A 19,951-nucleotide genomic window follows, 5' to 3' on the forward strand; every position below is an offset into this window, starting at 1 on the left:
GTATTCCCCATCCCGGTCCCCCATCCCACCTCCCTCTCCACCCGATTCCTCTGGGTCGTCCCAGCCCACCAGGCCCGCGCACTTGACTCATGCATCCCACCTGGGCTGGTGGTCTGTTTCACCACAGATAATATACATTGAACTACTTGGACTTGTAGTATAGTTTTTACTGACCAATTAAATTATAGGGAATACTTGCTAAAGGTAATGATTTTTTAAAGCAATTGATTATGAAAAACTTTAAATACTTAGAAAAATGAACAGTAAATTAACCCTTGTGAATCAGCTTTATAAACAATAACAAGTTTGATTTTATCTCATCTCCATCACATCCCATCTCACATATTGTTTGAAGTCACATCTCAGACATAATTAATTTCAATCATTATTGTTTCAGTATATATTGTTCAAAGCTAAGGATGTTAAGAAAAGTAGAAGAGTGAAGACAACACTGTCATTAGTCTTTGAAAGTTTAATGTATCATTAACATCACGCTGCCAGGCAGAGTCACAAGTGTCATCTAGACATTTGTAGTTTGATTTGAAATCAAACATACTGCTCTTGGATGATATATTTCTTAAGACTCTTAAACTGTAGATTCCCTTGTTTTCCTCTTGAAAATTGTTTATTAAATCAGGTTTGTCCTGTAGAGTCTCCTATAGCCTGGGTTTTGTTGGTTGCATCCTTCAGGTGTCATTTAACTTTTCTGCTGTTTTTGGTATTTCCCCTAATCGAATCTAGAGACTGGATTAAATTGAGGCTCATTTTTTGCTGGTGAGGGAGAGAGAGGACTGCTGTATAGATGATTATCTGTTCTTTCAGGGAGGCACATAGTGTCTTTTTTGTTTTGAAGCTAGCAGCTGTTGGTGTGTAGACAGTGGTTCCCAGCCAGGGGACATTTGTCCATGTCTGAAGGCATTTTTGGTTGTCACAGCCGTTGGGGTGGGGGGTTGCTACAGACACCAGTGGGTAGAGGCCAGGGACACTGCTCAACTTCTCCAGCGCACAGGACTGTTCCCGCAGCAAAGATTCTCTAGCCCTAAATGTCAGTCAAGTTGAAAGTGAGAAAACATGGTTTAGGTCCATTAATTCATTTAAGGTTACGTAATGGTGATTCTGTCATTCCTGCTTCATTGTGTTAGAAGTATTTGGCGCTCATTTGATATTTGCTGATACATTTGGTGGTGGGGTTCTCAGTCTTTCTCTTAGGTTAGAAGCATCCCCTCACTGTGTTCTTCTGACGATATGTTCCATTAGCTTTGCCACCTCCTTCCTTTTCTCCTCGTTGCTGTGTGTTCTGTGGACTGATGGACTTAAACCCGTTTGTGTTTCAGCCCCTTAGAGGTACCATGCTGGTACCAGGTGTTCTGTAAAGTACTCTTTTGGAAACTGTTCCTGCTTAAACTCATTCTTGCGGTGCTGCTAACCTGCAGGTTCTACAAGGAACCGTGACACAGGGATCACTGAAGTGGACGCAGCCTGCCCCAGACCTGCTATCTGAATTGTTGATTAACTGACTTCCTGTCGAGGTGTCAGCTTGCTATTGTGTCAGAATCTTTATAGAAAATGTGAAGCATCAAAGTAACCAAACCTGGAGTGTTTATAATATACAAAATACGAAGTTTTTGTGTATTTGTTACAATGGTTAAAGATGAAACCTTATATATATATGTATGGATACACACACATGTGTAGAAATACATTTGAAACACCTCTTTTCTAATGCTTTATTCATGTAGTGATAAGACCCTGTTGGTAAGACCCTAATGGTATCTTGGCATTTCCAGTTCAGTGTTAACTACAGACGATGTTAATGAAACTGCTCTAAGATCATAGTGTCTTTGACATACTGCTTTCTTTCTAGCATCCATAGGTACAGTTATGAAATTACTTAATACCCTGTTTCTGTATATGTGTCTTCACTTTAGTAAGAACTTTGTTTATTAGGGAATTAGGGCATGGTTGAGTTGTGTTTTGCATAGATAAAGTTTGTCAGTTTACTACAGATAAATTGGTTAGGTGCCATATGAAGCTGAATGCTGACTACACAAATTGATTAAAGAGGACACTCCCTTATTCAAGGAAAACACACTTCTAAACAGTTAGTAGCATATATTTTTAGAAGTAAAGTACGAAGCATTTTTTAGTATATAGTTACGATTATTGTGTAGTAAATTCCTATGGTGACATGGTTTGATCTCTTATTTGTTTGGTTTGTTTGTTTATATGTTTTTAAAAGTGTGTTAATTTCAGCAAAATTCAATTTAGTCTTGACCAAGTTGCTGGTGACAGCCTGTGGTTTAATACACAGCTCCGTCCAGATGGCACTTGCATTGTGTTCAGCACTTAATGTTTGGAGCTGAAGAGAAGCCCATGCCAGTTAGCGGCCCCTTCCACATTCACTCTGAAGAGTTGCCCATCTGAATTTAGTACCTTTAGTAATCAATTTAGAAAGCTTTAGTTAATATCCAAAGCTGATAGATGTTGCAGTAGCTATCATAGTTGTTATACTTTGTTCTCAGAGCTGGGGTAGGCAGCAAGTCTCAGCATTGTGATGTTGACTCAGTATTTCTTAAATGTTTGGTACTCCATCCCATTCTCACCCCTGCCCGCAGCTCCTCACCCACCTCCCCGAGCCACCCCAGAGAAGTAGACGGTCAATTAAACACATTAGGTAAGACACTCTGTTTGAGGATCCGTGTCTTTTTAGGTATGCTGTTAGTTCTTGGCATTTACTGTTCCTAAAGACAGTTGGAAAAGAGTGTGTTATTATCTTGTTGATTTCCTTAGGGTTTTTAGAACCTTGATGCCAAATATATAACTAAGAAAATGAAGTTTTTGGTTATGTTGTAGGAAAGGTGCTAGTATAGTGGTTGAGTCCATTTTTTAAAAAAATCATTTAAGGAAGTCATTTTTGCAATGAAACAGTCATAATGTATTTGAACCATCATTGGAATATGGGCTTCTTTTTGGGAAATAGGTCTCTGATTTGGATCATACATAGAATGGCCTAGGAGTCCAACTCTTTTGTCTTAGAATAAAAAGGGATACTGTTACACTTCTTGGACAGTTGTGCTTTTAGGCGCTAAGACTTGTGGTCCCCCAGTCCTCAGGACTCTGAGCACGTCTTTGGTGCATTTTAGTGAGTTCATGGCAAGCGCAGTTCTCTGAGTTGTTAGCTCTTATGATTATCTCTGTATTATGAAATCTGATGTCTAGTTAGTGTTCGTGGTTTTTTTAGGGTGAGTGTGGTTTCAGATTAACTTGTTAGTAATGATATTTGATCACTTACTCAATTCTGTTGAAATAAAATTTTTTGATTTTTTTTTCTTTAGGCCACCAACTATACTTGACATTTTCCAAATTTTAAAAAAGTATTACATTTCATTTATAAGCCTTCCATTTAACATCTGTTAATGGCGTTTGCTTTATGACATAATGTTATTTTCAAGGAAAAAATACTTACCATAATGAAGAGTGAAGGGCAGTCAAGAAAGGGAACCTCAGGGGTCCTGTGTATAAAGATTTTTTATGATTAAGCATACATTATTTTCTGTTGCGATAAAGAACAGATTGGTGACAGTGCATTATCAAGTAAGATGGAGTTGTCTTTATCATAGTTATGTATAGTGACCTGGATATCCATAAGTATTATTTGAGTCTGCTACAAGCTCTTTGTATGTTATTACCTTTATGTGTGTGTTAAAGGAATTTGAGAAGATAGAGAACTGTGGAGATACAATGGTGTATTAGAAAGTTATGTGTGTCTTTGTATCTTGATCTTGGGAGGTAGGTAGGGGTGTGTGCGTGCATGTTTGTGTTTGGGGGAGGGGTGTCTGTGCTGAATACAGAAGTGTATAAATTATTGCAATTTTTGAACCCTTGAAAAAATTCATTTAATTTAAACATTGTTCAAGTTGAGTGTTTTCAAAAGTAAGAAAACGGAAGTGCTTGTTCATCAGGTATTGACGAGTATTCATTAGTAACGAAAATTAGGAGCCACACAGGTAGAAGGTCCTCATTCTAGGACAACGTGAGGCTGGCCTAAGGTTAATAAGGTTTATACGTTTAGTTTAGTGCAAGTTGATTATAGCTAATTCATAGAAAAACTTCAAAAGGGTACTTTCTGCTTTAACATAACTATTATTTATTACTATTTCTTATGTGTGACGCGTCTTTACAGAATAAGTTGAATGTTGAGAGCCTCATGATCTCTGTGTTGGTCGTCCCCAGTCCCTCGCAGGAGCGGTCAGAGCGCGGTGAGAATCTGAGACTGTGTCTCCCCCGCACCTCAGGGCCTCGCTCCTCCAGGGCCCGCTGTGGCCGCCGCTCCTCTGAGCAGCGTCAACAGCACAGGCACAGCACCTGCCAGTTATAGTGCGAAGAGTGAGCCCAGGGGCTTCAGTGTGTTCAAACAGGAGAGGAAGGTTTGTTTCAGGGAGCTGACAGATAGGCGAGTCTGCCAGTGTCACTGATCATGGTGGCGTAGTCACTGAGCACGTGCGAGGTATTTATTGTGAGTGTTTTATGTGCAGTAACTAGAACTGAAAATTTCAGCTATGTTTAAAATGACAGCAGAACCACAGTCACTTAAAAACCACGCATACAAATTCTTCTGTTCTAAACAGCAAACACAATACTCGATAACATCCTGGTCTTGAGCAGAACAGTGTAAGTGGGAGCATTATCATGAAATGGATGTGCTTTTTCACTGTCGCTGAGGTTTGGGGAGCATCCTCTGGGAAAGATCTGACGGGGGCAGCAGGTGTCAGTCAAGGGGGAGCTGGTGGATGTCACTCTCCAGGCAGGTGTTTATGTTTATATATAAGAAGGATCAGTGAGATTTTTGCCTTATGTCTTCTGTCTCATGCAGCTGACGGTCACTGTCTTTAACTGTCGGCGCCCCCGGGGGTAGGAGAATGGTGGCAGGAGCCCTACAGATATGAGGTCACGTTTGAGTTTATTAGTGTCTCTGTGTGTGTGCGTGTGTACACCTAACATCCACTTGAGTACGACGCTGGCACACCTGTTGATGACCTTGATCTCCTGGCGGTGTCCCGGGTGCTGTAGGCTGCCGCGCTCTCGCATTTCCTGCTTCTGGGAAGCTCCAGCTTTCAGAAACCACGGACACTAAGGCTTCAAAAACCTACTCCTTTCTCTAAAGGCCTAATAGTTCTAACAGTTTTGTGATTTTAGTTTAGACTGGAGGTGTATTGATACTTTGGTAACTTTATATTCAGACACCACCTCCTCTTAGCTGAGGTCTTATTTGGGCCTCCTGCAGTTTCCTGCCGCAACTCTGGGCTTTGCCCTTTACCCCTTGCACATGCCCTGGACCCCTCACTCCCCCAGGAGCCGCGAGTGTTGCCCAGGTGTGCGTTCTTTCCCTCCTCTGTCCATCCCAGGGCTTCAGTGCAGAAACCAAATTTGCCTTTTATCCCCACTTTTCCTTTTCTGTCGAGCCCCTAAGCCCTCACTGTTTGTAATTAGCCCTAAAAGGAATAATTCAGAGTATTGGAACTGAAATTCTAAAGGAGGCTTTCTAAAAAGCACAGCAGTAAACTCATCTGGTGGAGGGGCTTGCTGCTGATAGGCTGAGCCACGTGAAGGAGGGTAGTGTGCTCTTAGGGGTGTCATGGCCTTGACTGCTGAGTCTCTTCCGAGTTGCAGTGTTAGATGTGTGCAGCGTCACTGCTCCTTGACTGCTCAGCATCACAGCTTGTTGAATGTCTCCAGTTGGTGTCCATGGCTCTCAGAAGAACCTGTCTCCTCTTTGGAGAGTGTCTGAAGCAACTCTCGAGGGACCACACAGTGGAGCCTGAGTTAGGTCCCAGTAGCCTTGGTGTCTCCAGCTTGTCCCGCACCAGTGACGCCCCCACTCAACCCTTCTTTAGCCACCCTGAGTTAGGTTCTATATGCTTCCACTACAAATTAGTTAGTAAATTGGATTTCCTTGCCCCTGCTGTGTGTGCTGCTGGCTGGTTTGCAGGGACCTGAATGCTTGTGAGCACAGGGTGTGTGTGCACTTAACTCAGCGTGACTGTCTCATGACCTGCTGGGCTCACTTCTGACAAGTATTTAGGCTTCACTATTATCTTGTGCATTCTAGTCTTAACATGTATGCTCCACAGATTGGTTATGACATTCCTTTTCCTTTTCCTTATAATGGCAATATAACTACTTTAAGGAAAGTTTTCAATAAAAAGATATAATTCTGTCACTGTGAGATGCTGTCAGTTGACGTGGTATTTAAAATCCCAGAGTGGGAGCTTCCCGTCAGATGTTAATAAGAGTGAAATGTTTAAGTAACTTTGGTAAGGCACAGAATAGTATTTAGTGACATCATGTCATTTAGAATGACACTTAAAAGATGTACATATAAATGAATAAAGAATTAAAAGTTATATGTATGCTGAGTTTATAAAATGTGCATATGAAAGAATATTTGGAAGGTAATATAGGAATAGTAGTTAAGTTGAATTGACGAGAGAACGGGAGGTAATTTTCTCTTTCATATTCTCAATTTTCTAGAATTTCAAAAATTTGTTCAAAAATAAAAAGCCATTTGGGAAGAATTTGATGAGTCCTCGTTCTAGTTTTGTCTTTGCTTGGTTGACCTTTTGTATCTCCTCTTAATTTCTTAGTCAGCTTTCTGGCACGAGGGTGATACTCTTTCTCCAAACCAGAAGAGTGCCAAGTTGTGGTATTGTGGACTGTTTGTCTTCACAGAGGAAGGAAGGCCATGTGCCATCCTGGTTCCCAGATGCTGGGCTGCTTCTAGGTGGAAAGGGAGAAGTCACTTGGGAAGCCATTTTGAAGTGAACTCTAGTGACTGTGAAGGAAAGGAAGAGAGAAGTGTGGAGGGTACCAGCATCTGAAACGGGATTTTTAGCAGACCTGACAGGCTTGGCTGGGAAGGGAGAGAGGGGAGAATGAGGCTCACACGGAAGCAGAGAGGATCCTGAAGCAAACTTCTTGGCACCCGGACTGGTGGGGATGCTTCAGAGAGAGATGGGAATCTGAGTGTCGACTGGGACCTCAGTATAATCAGTGGTGTTCATTTTTACATGGATCTAGACATAGCAATCAGAGCACAACCCCTTCATAGGAAGTATGTCTTGTCCCCATTTGTACTGTGTGAATTCCGGAACTGGGGTGCTGTGGCAGGTGTTGACTGTGATTAAATCCTCTGATGAGTACTGTGGAACCTGCCGTAAAGTTAATTTTGAAAATGTTTCTGGTAGAATTTTATATCTGAATAAAGCAGTTTATACCTTGTTATCTGAAAAGTTAGATTTTTAGCAAGTAAAATTTTAATTGAAGACAACACTTGTTGTGCTACTCCTGTTGGGGTGCTTGAAGGTGGAGAGGAGGTTCTGGTGGACAGGTGTCCTGTTGAGGCTCAGGGCACCTAGGGGCCCGGTGGGTCACATGGGTCAGTGCTGGCCAGACTTCAGATGTGGGGCTTGTAATTTAAAGTGCCAGAGCCCCACCTTGGCTCTTACTGAATCTCATGACTTGTAGCAGGGAGCGTTACTGCATAAATGTGGGGTCACTCATGTTTGAGCACAGTCAGGTGGACTCCCTGCCTGCTTTTTCCCCACGACATGTGTTTGTGCTCATTATCTCCCCTTCAGGCTCCAGATCCTCCAGTGACTTTTTCTGTGAACAGAACTTGGGTTTTCTCCCACGCATTTCTCTTAGGTGGTCTGATTTCATTTGAGTGGTTGTGACCACATCCCCCTGCCCTCCGGCAACTCACTCAGGCTGCAGAATCAGCACTGATTGTGAACTTCGTGTGTGGATCCGGGCAGGCGTCCCTTGGTGTCCTTGTTGAGTGACCACTGGCTGGGGTGCTGGGTTTAGGGGTGAACGCACAGACCAGTGACTCTTGCTCTCCCAGACTTTGAGGTGTTGTAGGGAAGGATCCTGGAGGATGATGAGCTGCTTGCTGGCTGCTCTGGGGTGGGAGGTGGATGCAGAGCAGGGAACCACGTGTTCAGACCTTGGTGACCGCTCATGCTCACTATTGTCCTGTAAAGCTGGTCACAGGGGACAGATGTTGGCCATTTAAAAAACTTTAATAATGAAATTGAAACTGGCAGAACTTGCTGTGTAAATAATTTCTTGGACAAAAATGCGGAGTTTAAAGTTTTGTTTAAAATCTGTAAGGAGAGTTGTCAGTTGACAGACTCCGCGCCTGCTATTTCTGTGATGCAGAATGACATGGAACCCAGCAAAGCTGTTCCCCTGAACGCTGCGAAGCAGGATGGGCCCGTGCCAAAGCCGCACAGTGTTTCCCTCAACGACACCGAGACGAGGAAGCTCATGGAGGAGTGCAAGCGGCTGCAGGGGGAGATGATGAAGCTGTCGGAGGAGAACCGGCACCTGAGGGTGAGTGTCCGCGTGGTCCCCGCTGTCGGTGACGGCCTTGATGCCCTTCTGGCAGTTGGCCTGGGTGCTGGCGGTCGGCGTGGCCTTGCCGCTTCCTCTGTCGTTGGTGCAGCCTCCGCGTTCCGGGCCTGGTCTTGTCGGTTGCGGCAGCAGTGCCGTCCCTGCGAGGGGCCCCCGTTGTCCAGGGCGGGGCACTTAGGTGTGCTTAGTTGGAATTAAGATGTGCTGTGAGTCACATAAGTGAGTGAAAGTCGGTCAGTCCTTTCCGACTCTTTGCAACCCGTGGATTAGTCCATGGAATTCTCCAGGCCAGAATACTGGAGTGGGTAGCCTTTCCCTTCTCCAGGGATCTTCCCAACCCAGGGATCAAACCCGGGTCTCCCGCATTGCAGGCGGATTCTTTACCAGCTGAGCCACAAGGGGAGCCCCAAATCCGTGTTTTGTATTGTTATGTTGAAATAATATTGGATTCTATTGGATTCAGTGAAAGATACATTATTAAAGCTAGCTAATTATATCAATTTTGGTACCTTTTTAATGGGCTTAGAAAATTTTAAATTTCGTGCATGGCTCCCATTGAAGGCTCCTGTGAGGTGACTTGACCTGTGCTGAGATGATTTTTCTGGCTATTTCTCCCTTTCCCAAGCGCCTCTCTGAGGCCCCTGCACTGAGCACCTACTTGGAGGGTGGAAAGATGGTCTCTGTTTCACAACCACACTCAACCCCGTGCCGTTTTAAGGGGGCTGTTGTTTGCACTTTCTCTTTACCTGCTGTGACCTCAGTTCAGTGTTTGATGGACGGTTTGCTCCTCAGCGTGCTGAGCCCAGGTGTTCAGAGAGCTGAAGCCTGAATGTCAGGAACTGCCAGGCTGACCAGACTGGGAGACAGGTGATGGAGTTGACTGATGTTCTCTAGGAGATGTTGTTTGAAGAAGCATCCTGCTGTTTAAAAGATAAAAGAGCCTTGAAGACCGCTGGTGCACGAGTTGACCTCTGGCCCTTTAACAGCTCACATCAAGGCTGGCATTGTGGCAGCCTTCCGGGCAGGATCTCCCCACTGCCCTTCACCTCCCCACCTCTGCTTCCTCATCCAACCTGTTCATCGGAGTCTGCTGTGAGCTCTTAGCTCACGTCCGGGCCACACCCCAGACGGAGGGAGGCAGAATCATCGGGAGTGCCTTTTAAAGTTCTCTCTGGGACCGAGAGTCATTGTGGTGTCCACATAGGACTCAGCAGAACAAGACCCAAAGCCACAATGCCTCTGAGCAGTCAGTTATGTGGGTAGACAGCATGACGAGAAGTGCGTGGGGTGTTACTAGTGAACGCACGAGGGGAGGCAGTGCGAGAAGTGAGACCAGCTTGTGCTGAGGAGGTGAATGAAGGGTTGCCCCTTCGCTGGTCAGGGTGATAGGCCAGGTGAAGCCAGCTGCCTCCGTGCACAGGTGTGGGTGTTTTCCAAGGTCATTCTGCAGCTGGTGAAGTGTCATAACAGCCTCCTCCTTTGAGTGACTGCTGTCGTGTTACTGAGAACCTTGTCCCCTAAAGTCCCAGACTGACTGTCAGAAATTGCTGTGTGAGACAGCATCAGTCAGGATGGAGTGGCCACTCTGGTCTGGAAGTGGAGACCACCTTGGAGAAAAGTGGTCTCCAGGCCAGGTGCAGAGCCTTGGGGGCGGGGTCCTGTGAGCAGCACTCCTCCTCTGTTGTGTCCCTCCCTCCTTTCTCACAAAACAGGGTCCCATGTCTCCTCCTTGGTCCAGGCCGGGTGCCAGCCCTTTACTCACACCCTCCCTCTCCCCCAGTCCCGAGAGGTCTCGGCTCTTCCTGTGTGGGGCTGTCTTGCCACGTGTCTGTAAGCCGAGCTCTGACTAGCACTCACCTGTTTCTGGTTGTCTGTGGCTGAAGGGCCCATTGTGAGGACAGTGTGGGCCCCCTGGGTCACCTGTGTATGGCTCTGTTGTCTGTCTGTGGATTTGTAGCTTGTGGTCTGACGCATATTTGTTTTTGAAACCTCTTTTCGTGCCTGTGTTTTTTCCTAGGATGAAGGCTTACGGCTCAGGAAGGTAGCACATTCGGATAAACCTGGATCCACTTCAGCTGCATCCTTCAGAGAGAACGTCACCAGTCCTCTTCCTTCACTTCTTGTTGTCATTGCAGCCATTTTCATTGGATTCTTTCTAGGGAAATTCATCTTGTAGAGTGAAGCATGCAGAGTGCTATTTCTTTTTTTCCTCTTGACCAGAAAAGATTCGTTTACCTGCCATCTCACTGGTAGTGTGGCCCACGGTGACCATGTGGCCCACGGTGACCATGCTTTGTGTGTTCAGCGTCATGTAGGCCTCGCCCGTAACGGTCTCACGGTTAGAAAGAAACACGTAAGAACAGAGTGCTGGGCTCCGGACAGCGCCATCGTCACCAGACCGTCCCTAGCAGGTGTCATTGCACATTCAGTCCTTTATGAAATTCATAAATAAAGAATTGTTCTTTCTTTGTGGTTTTAATAAGAGTTCAAGAATTGTTCAGAGTCTTGTAAATGTTATTTTAATAATCCCTTTAAATTTTATCTGTTGCTGTTACCTCTTGAAATATGATTTATTTAGATTGCTAATCCCACTCATTCAGGAAATGCCAAGAGGTATTCTGTGGGGAAATGGTGCCTCGTACAGTGTAAATTTTCTCCTTCACCTTTGCTAATATCATGGCAGAATTTTTCTTATCCCTTGTGAGGCAGTTGTTGACTGAATTTTCATCCTTCCAATCCTGTCCCATGGTATTTAACACAAAAATAATAAAACTGTTAACAGATTCTTGCTCGATAGCTTGTTGTGTCTGTCGTGTCCTGAGGCGGGTGCCAGGGAGCGGCGATCTGGGTTATGAAACGCATGATTTACCTCACGGAAACCCTTGCAGGTGTCATGGTGTTTGTGGTTCAAAGGCCTCATTCCTTTAAGGAAAGGAATTGATAAGATTTCAGGACACTTTTGGTATTTTGGAAGGTCATAATCCGTTTGTCTTCAAGATAATACAAAATAAGCAAGTATCATGAGAATTTTAAAAAGTGCTGTAATGTTAGTCAGTTTATGTGTCTGCCCTGTGGCAAGATTCTGTTTAATTTATCCTGTTCTTAGATTCTTGAGTGTCTATCTTCTCAAGAAAGACTAATTTTCCTTGGTTCTAATCACCACTTTTTGACCAGCCTAGTGATTTTGTAGCATCTCAGAATAATACTTAAAAGTACTTCTGCGGCTCCCCCCTGCCCCGGTCCAATTTGACATGTGAGGTAACATCTATTATGGAATGTTGGTATTACCGAGTAAGCCTGGGCAATTCCTTTGTGAAAAATGACCTTCTTTGCAAGGTCATTTTTGTCAACCTTCTGTGTCAACCACGTGAAGTGGGTTTTCAGTGTAAGTGCGTGGCAGTGTCTGGTATACTTCCCTGCACTTAAGTCTTATGTCTCATTTAGTTCTTCTGTGTTGGCATAGAAAATCTTGAAACTAGAAAAAATAGATTGACTTTTTCTACTAAGTGTAATCTAATCCAAGCAAATTTTGAGTTTTGAAAATAGGTGTTGGTTTTGTAAAAGAAGCACTGATATCTGAAAGGGAAGTTGGACTTGGGGACCTGGCGTGCAGTGAAGGATGTTGGCCCCACGTCTGTGTGTGCATTTTATGAAGGAGAGAAACAGCCTGAAGTATTTGGTTGCATTTTCATTTCAGATGTGTTTTGGGCTTGTCAGGTCCATGTGCTGTATGGTGTCTTCTAGAAAACCCCTTTGCCTGTGTGCACGAGTTACGAGAACACACGCATGTCTCTGGAGCCGCTTGCCTGCCCAGGGCCCAGGGTGGATGCTCTTTCTGCTTAGAACCTGGGAATGCACGCTGGCAGCAGCCTTGCCATCCCGCCCCATCAGTGCAGAAGCAGGCACTCCCTGGCCTAAATTTCTCCCTGTGATCAGTGTTACTGGTGATGAGCATCAGGCTGGCAGTTTCAGAGCTGTCAGTTTTCAAGCTAAATTTAGCAGAATCCCATTTGATGGGAATCCTGTGTAGTTAGGGTTCGTTTTGTTCAGCTCCTTTGCTTTTTGGTTGAGGGCTCTGAGGCCTTTTTGGGGACTGAGAACTTCCCTCGTGTCTCACGGGAGGTGGAGGCAGGGCCAGACCAGGAAGCCTGCTCTCTGGACTCCAGCTTCCTGTCTGTTTCTGATAACTTTGACATGACAGGAATAGTGGACATTAATACGCTGTTTAATAACTGTGAAATTTCCTGTCCTAAGATGAAACCACAGGCCGCTATGGAATAGTCTCACCTACATGTCTGGCTTTAATGTTTAGGCTAGGACTACCCCCTCCCAACTGGTAAGAGGTAAATGCATTTTCCGGAAGGCATTTCACTGACTGTGTGATGCAGTGGTTGGTCTTAGCTGGGAACCGTTTACAACATAAAAGTCCACGTGGGCTCCTCCTCTGCTTTACATTCCAGGAAGCACTCTGACTGTGTGGGAGGCGCCTCATTTCTGTATGAAGTGTGATTTGGTTGCTTTATGACAGTTACTTGAGAAGAGTCCCGACTGTATTAATTGACTGGTAATATATAGGCTAAACTATCTTTAACCCTTCCATGTTTAGAAATCTTTGCTCTGCCTGCCTGCTTACTTGGAATGTAAGCGTGAGGGGAGCGCACTGTTGACATCACCGAAGCCACAGCCACGTAACTAAGGCCTTAACGTTCTTACGTGATGCTAAGTGCACCACCTTCCTGCGTTCTTTCTGTAACTAATGTACGTGATTTTGCCCATTCTTGTATTTACAAGAGACAGATTTAAGAGTTATATTCTGAGTGTATCATATGTCACCTTAAAAAATGACATTTGGAAAAATGTATCAAAGTTGGTAATTCTCGTCAGGGAAAAGTAATATTCTTAATTTCTCCTTCTGTTATCTTAGCTCAGAAGTTCCCCAAAAACGGATGTTGTCTGCCATGGGATTTAGTTCTGGATTGTAATCATTCAAAATATATCACTTTAAAAACAAGTTTTACCCATAAGGTAAAAAAATACATTTCCTTACAGGGTTTATCCCTGAATTGTGATCTTCTGCCACTTTAAAAACATTCAAGCACTAATTTTCCCAGAGCTTTGCACATTGCTTTCGGTAATTCTGGTATGTGCATAGATTTGAAAACATTGACCTTTATGAGAATTAGGGGACGATCAAGCTTTTACCATGTGGAAAAACAACAAAACAAGGTAAATAAGTGATCTTCATATGCTAGCTTTCAAAGGGAGATAAACTATTGTGTGAATAAATAAACTGTTCAAAAGTGTGGTGAAGTGTCATTTTCCTTTCTAAAAAACAGCAACAGGGGATTTGATCTCCATGGAGTACGGCCATGCGCGTGCTCATGTTGTGTCAGGGCATGATGGCGTGTCACTCACTGGGATTCGAGACCGCTGGCAGGTGGTCTTCTCTCAGTGACCTTGACCTGGAGGTCAAGGGCTTGCACTCCAGTCCCGCCCTGAGAGCCGAGCTTCTGGAGAGCTCTGGGCAGCTGTGGTCTCTTGGGAACTCCCAGCCTGTGGGGTGGGCGCAGAGAAGTGAGAACATCACCCTTGAAGGGAGAGAGTTTGGTCTTCCTGTGTTTCTGATTGTAGAAATCATGAGGTGTGCATTTTAGGCAATTTGGAAAATAAATTATATTAAAAAACTAATGCTAAGTTCTGCCATCCAGCATCAGTTTCTGTGAGTTTACCTATAATTGTACTGATCAAGCATAACCATAAATTACATACAACTTTGCATCTTTTTTTAACTTAAGCTTTCTCAGGTTTATTGAAAACCAAGTATAAGTGACTGCAAAAATGCTTTTTGTGATCCTAAAGTATCTTTATGATCACATTCTTGACTGTAAGGTTTTGAGCATTATGGTGTAAAGCTTGACTAGCCAGGTAATTCCCTTTCTAATTATTCATATGTTCCCTAATACCACATTGCTCTTGTTTTAAAACTGGTTTTGTTTTCCAGTTGTTCTGGTGTGTATTAATAACACCCACCTTGGAAAAAGTGTAGGAAACTACTAAGATAGCTATTTATTATGTTAGATTTCAGTGGTGGGTGACCAGACCCATGCATTAGTGGGTGTGATGCACTTCAGAAGGTGTCCTGACACGACTGGTACCTGCAGAGATACCCCTTAATTGGTGGGGAGTGGAGACTTGGCATGATCTTTTGTTTTTAAGCTCCAGTCATTTTAATCTGCAGCCGGAAAACTGCTTTAAATGCTAAAGCAAGGTACAAAATCAGTTTTAAGACTGAAGCCTTAACAATGTAGGTAACCTGCATTTTCAAAATTCTTAGTATGTTAACCTTTATTAAGTTACAGGCATCACTTGTAGGGATTGCTACTGCACGAGCTGTCTGTCAGGTTGGTTAGAACACCAGTAAAGTTTTTTATCTTGCAAAAGGATCTAAATTGTCCAAAAATGAGTGATTTAACAAATGTTTTGAGGTTCAGCTTTAATAACTGCTTTGCTAGCAGACACCCAGAGTGATTACCCACCTGAGAGATGTGTTTCACCCATCATATTTCTCAAAGCACAGAATGGTTTTCAAGATCTTTATCACAGTGTACCAGATGGTACTCTTTGGTCAACTTGTAGTCCTCATCCCCGTATCGCGATACAGGCACTATTCTTAGCACCTTTGTCGGGGAGGGCCAGACAGGCTTAGGGAAGTGAAGGATGCTCGGGTGTAAGGGCTCTAGGTAACAGGTCAGGTGTTGGATCCTGATGATGTGCTCCTAGAGCCCGGGCTCTTACCCACTGAGGTCCATCTCGTGGAGGGGGTGCCTCGTGTCCTGTCCTAGTCAGCACCGTCTCTGGTGTGGTCCTTCTGTGATGCCTGTGGTCGACTGCACAAATGATGCAGCCCTCCCTCTGTGCCCGAGGATGGATGGGTTCCAAGATTCCCCCAGGAAACCATGACCCAGGGGTGTCCAACAGTCAGTTATATGAAATGACTGAGTCCCATCAGCTCTGTTGTATCCGTGATGCACAGCCCACACATGCTGGAGGGCAGACTGGAACTTTGGAACCTTGTGGTCCTGAATCTTCTAAGACCTTTTTTCTTGCCTTTATTTCCCGTAGAATTGAAATAACTGGCCACTAGCAATCTCAGCTCTTAAATAAAGACAGGATGAGCATAGGCAAACACATTTGTCAACGTCACATAAGCAGGAAACTGTGGAACTCAGAAACTGGCTTATGTATGACCTTCACAGCTGGAGGAACAGTGTGTGACTTCAGTCTTTACATGGTCCTTAAATATTTAAACCAAGTGTATGGATTTTGATCATTGATAGTCTAAAATTGTGATACTGTTGATAATCCTGGAGAAGGAAATGGTGACCCACTCCAGTATTTTTGCCTAGAGAATCCCATGGACAGAGGAGTCTGGCAGGCTACAGGTTGCAAAGAGTCGGCATGACTGAGCGACTTCATTTTCACTTTATAATCCTACAGAGAACAAAAGAGATCAAGTGATGTACACACCTAAGGAACTTGAAAAATGTAGATTTTGGAGGGGAAAGAAATAACTGAACTGAGTTACAAAGAGAGTTATGAAGAATTGCAGGTACTTGTCTATTTGACTTTTCTAGCAGTAAAAATTCCTCATTTTAGTGAATTTCTTGTTTTAAGAAGTAGAGGTTTGTTGGGAGTAACAAAGAATTTAATGTAGTTTTGGGGGCAAACTTGCTTTTCCATCGTGTGCTGTTTTAATCCTGTGTGTATCCTTAAATGTGCAGTATGTAGATAAATATACAAGGGTGTGTAGCAAGCTACTTTGATTTAAATTTAGGGAAATACTTGATTTGAAAAATTCCAACTAACTTTTGAGAAGCAAAGGGAAGCTTTGTTGCAAAGTATTTCTTCGAATGCCCTTCTGTACTTTGCCATCAACTAACTATTTTGTGAAATAACTGAAATAAAAATCAGAATTTCTTGTAAAAGGTTAATGATCATGTTTAATTTATCAAATTGAGTTCTCATCTTCTCAAGGGAAAAATGCTCTTAGACCGTGAGCACCCCCGCCCACCCCCATGGAATTTGTTAATTGGGGGAATTTCCTTACATGTTTTAAGAAACTAGTTTCTTACCAAGATCCTATATTCTACAATGAGGAAATGGCTTAAGAATCTTAATTTTTAATTGGGTAAAGTGTTCCTTTGTCAGACAAGTGGTGGGTGGAATTTTAGGGAGGTAAGTACATCGGAATATATGCTTAGGTTCTTGACAGTGAACTTTATAAAGTGCTCAAAATTTGCGTGTTTGTCCTTGTAGTGTTTGCACCAAGAGGCCATACGAGGGCACATGCTGTTCCAAGTTTTTAACAATATCGCTGTATCTGGTTGAGGCAGTAAACATACAGATGTTTCCATGAAGTGGGTTTCAAGCTATGTAAATAACATTTCTTTCCATCTAATACTTAGATCCCGTAACTCTAAAAAAGTACCTTGCAGAGAGAGGCCTGGTTGGATTGCACCACCGACTCAGTGGACATGAATTTGAGCAAACTCTGGGAGATAGCCAGGAAGCCTGGCACGCTGCAGTCCATGAGGTCACAGAGTCAGGCACGCAACAACGGAGGCCAGTAGGAGACAAGGCTTCCATTTGCCTGTGTCCCCACCCCAGGGTCGCAGGGCTGAGATGGGCGTGCCTGCAGGATGGGGTCACCTTTCCCCTGGGGCTTTGTTGTTTTCACTATGAACTTTTCCTCAGCTTTGACATTTCATTTTTCCATATTTGCCTTTGATTTCTTGGTTTCTTTTAAAAAAGTAAATCATCTACAGCAGAAACAAGCACAATATTAGTGGTAAAGCAACTGTACTCCAAGAGAAAGGAAAAGAGAAAAGGAACTCATCAGAGAGAAGGACTGATGTCCCCTCTGTACTCTTTCCCGAGGGCTCTTCCCTCAGGCAGACCGCTGAGCCGCGGTGTCCGGTGGGGGGGGGGGGTCCTCGTTCTTGCATCAAGATGTTACCCTCTAGTATGTCACCATCAGCACGTAGCATGTTTGCCTGTCATAAGCTGTGACATAAATGCCATCCTTTACTCAGCGTGCTGTCGAGTTCTCCCTCCCCTAGAAGTTCTTGGAGGCGCGCACATGTCCGGAAATCTCCCTTGGCGTGTCTCGTTCAAGTTCCAGGACCTAACACACCACGTTCTCTGCCCTGCCAGCTCGCACTCGTCACAGGGATGTTTTCTGTTGCTGCCAAGGCTGGCATTGAAATTGTGATGGCAAGACCCCGAAGGTCCTGGCCCTTCTGCTAAAGCTGCATGTCTCATGGTTGCGTTTCATTGTAGGAGGGAGATAGGAAGGTGGGCAAACGCTGCCCTACAAGCTGCCTGTGTGATGTGTGTACACAGACGCACAGAACTTGAGCTGTAAGGACAGTGAGTCTACGTGGAGGGAGGCGAGAATGCAGGTCCGTGTGTGGGACCCTCGTGTGGTCACACTGCCTTGCTGTCTGCTTCAGGCATGTGCTGCGGGCTGTGTGTTCGTCCGTGTGTTGGACGGAGGAGGTTTTTCTTGGATGTTTTGAAAATGGAGATATGTGAATGCTGGGGCTTCCGACTTTGGGGAAACTCAGATTCACTTCCTGTTTGAAGGCTCTGTCTTTCTTCCGGGTTGGCGGGATGAGTCCTGGACCTCATCTTGTGGGACTGGTGGTGACTCCTTCCCTGAGCCAAGTACTGGCGGGCGTGGGCTGGGGTACGATGACACCAGGTTGGGATTGAGTTCTGGAAGGTGGGATCCACGGGAATCTTATTCTCAGGCGACAATAGATGCCTGAAGACACCTGACCTTCATCAATAGGTGGTTGGGCCCAGAAGGTCCAAAGCATCATCAGCTTGAAACACCCTTAAAGTCTGAGGAGCAATGGAAGCCACTTCTAGGAGGAACCGTTGTAGGTTAGGGCTTATGTAACTCCTCTCTGGAGCACCTTTTAACAGAGGAGAACTGGGAGGACTGGCCTTTCCAGGCTACTGTGTTGAGCCGTGTCCTGGTCCCAGGCCTGGGCCTCCCCGTGCCCCACCGTCTTGGAGAAGGTGGATGAAGCTGCAAAATTGGCTTTTGTTATTGTTTAGCCGCTAAGTCGTGTCCAACTCTTTGTGACCACATGGGGTGTAGCCTGCCAGGCTCCTTTGTCCATGGGATTCCAGGCAAGAAGACTGCAGTGGGTTGCCATTTCCTCCTCCAGGAGATCTTCCTGACCCAGGGATCGAACCTCGGTCTCCTGCATTGGCAGGTGGGTTCTTTATCGCTGAGTCACCAGGGAGACCCCCAAATTGGCTTAATGATGTTCAGTTCAATACAAATGAGAGCACACTTTGGTCTCAGTCTCTCAATACTGGATGTATTAAATAAGTAATTTTCTGCTTTTGAAAATCTTGGCATCAAGACAATATTCCACACTTACTACACACTGCATTACTACACACTACACATGGCTAGAAGCTTGTGGCCAGGATATGGTTTCAGAGTTTAAACATTTTGCAACCCAGGCTCTTTACAGCTGACCTTTCAACCAGTTAACTCAGATGACTAGCTATATATGTGGTGTTTAGTGTTACAGTTTCGAGTATGAAGCATGAGTTGCTTGGGAAGGAAGCATGTCAAAGGGTTTACTACCCTGGGCCCTGGGCTGACATGGCGTGGGTTATGTTCTGAGTTTGGTCACATCCCTGGTTATGACCTGGGGTGTTTTTCTCTGTGCCCCAATTCTTCCGCTCGTAAGAGGGCGTCCTACCCACGCCTGCTTCACTGAGCATGAAGGGGGTGGGAAAGCAGAGCCTGGTGCCAAGCGGATGCTCAGCAGATGGAAGCAGGTGTTGTCCACCTACAAGGGAGGCAGAAAGTGGGCCGTTGTCTGATTATTTGGGTCAAGAGTGCAGTATCCAGAGAGGGGACTGGCTTGACATTTTGAAGTTGTGAACCAGATCTGCTGAATGCAGTGCCTGGTCGAATGCAAACACCTTTAACTGACCCTGAATTTGAAGAAGAGAGGAGCTTGGGTTCGGGTTTCAGCTCCGCCCTTGCACACGGTGCGACCTCCCGCAAGGCCCCCTTGGCAGCCACACGCCTGCTGGTCACACTTCCCATGCAATCCAGGAGGGTGTGGTGAGGACTGAAGGGCACTTTAAAGAACCCAGCATAGTTTGGGGTACATAATAGGCATATTAAAATTGGCACTTGTACTCTGTCCTTTGATCATGTATCAGAAAGATACAATAAGTATTTAAAAGTTTCTAACAGCTGCTTAATGGAAGTGAGGACCTTGAGTTAGAAAATGTAAAAATACCTTCACATTTAGAGAAGGAGGTTGTTCTTACTGTGTTACACGTGATGCATTTTGGTTTTTTATTTCCTTCTTTTTTTTTCTGAATGTGAAGGTGACGCTGACTTTAGAAGCTTAGAAATTATTGCGATGCATATGGTAGAAAAGAATTCTGATACTTCTCCCCAGAGATGACTTATCAGCAGCTTCTTGAATGCTGA

General features: G+C 44.6%; 1 protein-coding gene across 1 annotated transcript in view; it reads left to right on the forward strand.

Moving 5' to 3' along the window:
- VAPA (VAMP associated protein A) overlaps window positions 1-13,718 on the forward strand; it is a 38,812-nt gene extending 25,094 nt beyond the window's left edge. Inside the window, exons 5-6 of the mRNA XM_065932586.1 lie at window positions 8,221-8,394; window positions 10,433-13,718. Coding sequence (XP_065788658.1) covers window positions 8,221-8,394; window positions 10,433-10,591 — 333 coding nt within the window. The 3' untranslated portion in view covers window positions 10,592-13,718. The remainder of the gene's footprint in view (window positions 1-8,220; window positions 8,395-10,432) is intronic.
- The last annotated feature ends 6,233 nt before the right edge of the window (window positions 13,719-19,951 follow it).

Source organism: Muntiacus reevesi, chromosome 4, assembly GCF_963930625.1.
Source record: "Muntiacus reevesi chromosome 4, mMunRee1.1, whole genome shotgun sequence".
In the NCBI taxonomy this organism is placed as follows: Eukaryota; Metazoa; Chordata; class Mammalia; order Artiodactyla; family Cervidae; genus Muntiacus; species Muntiacus reevesi.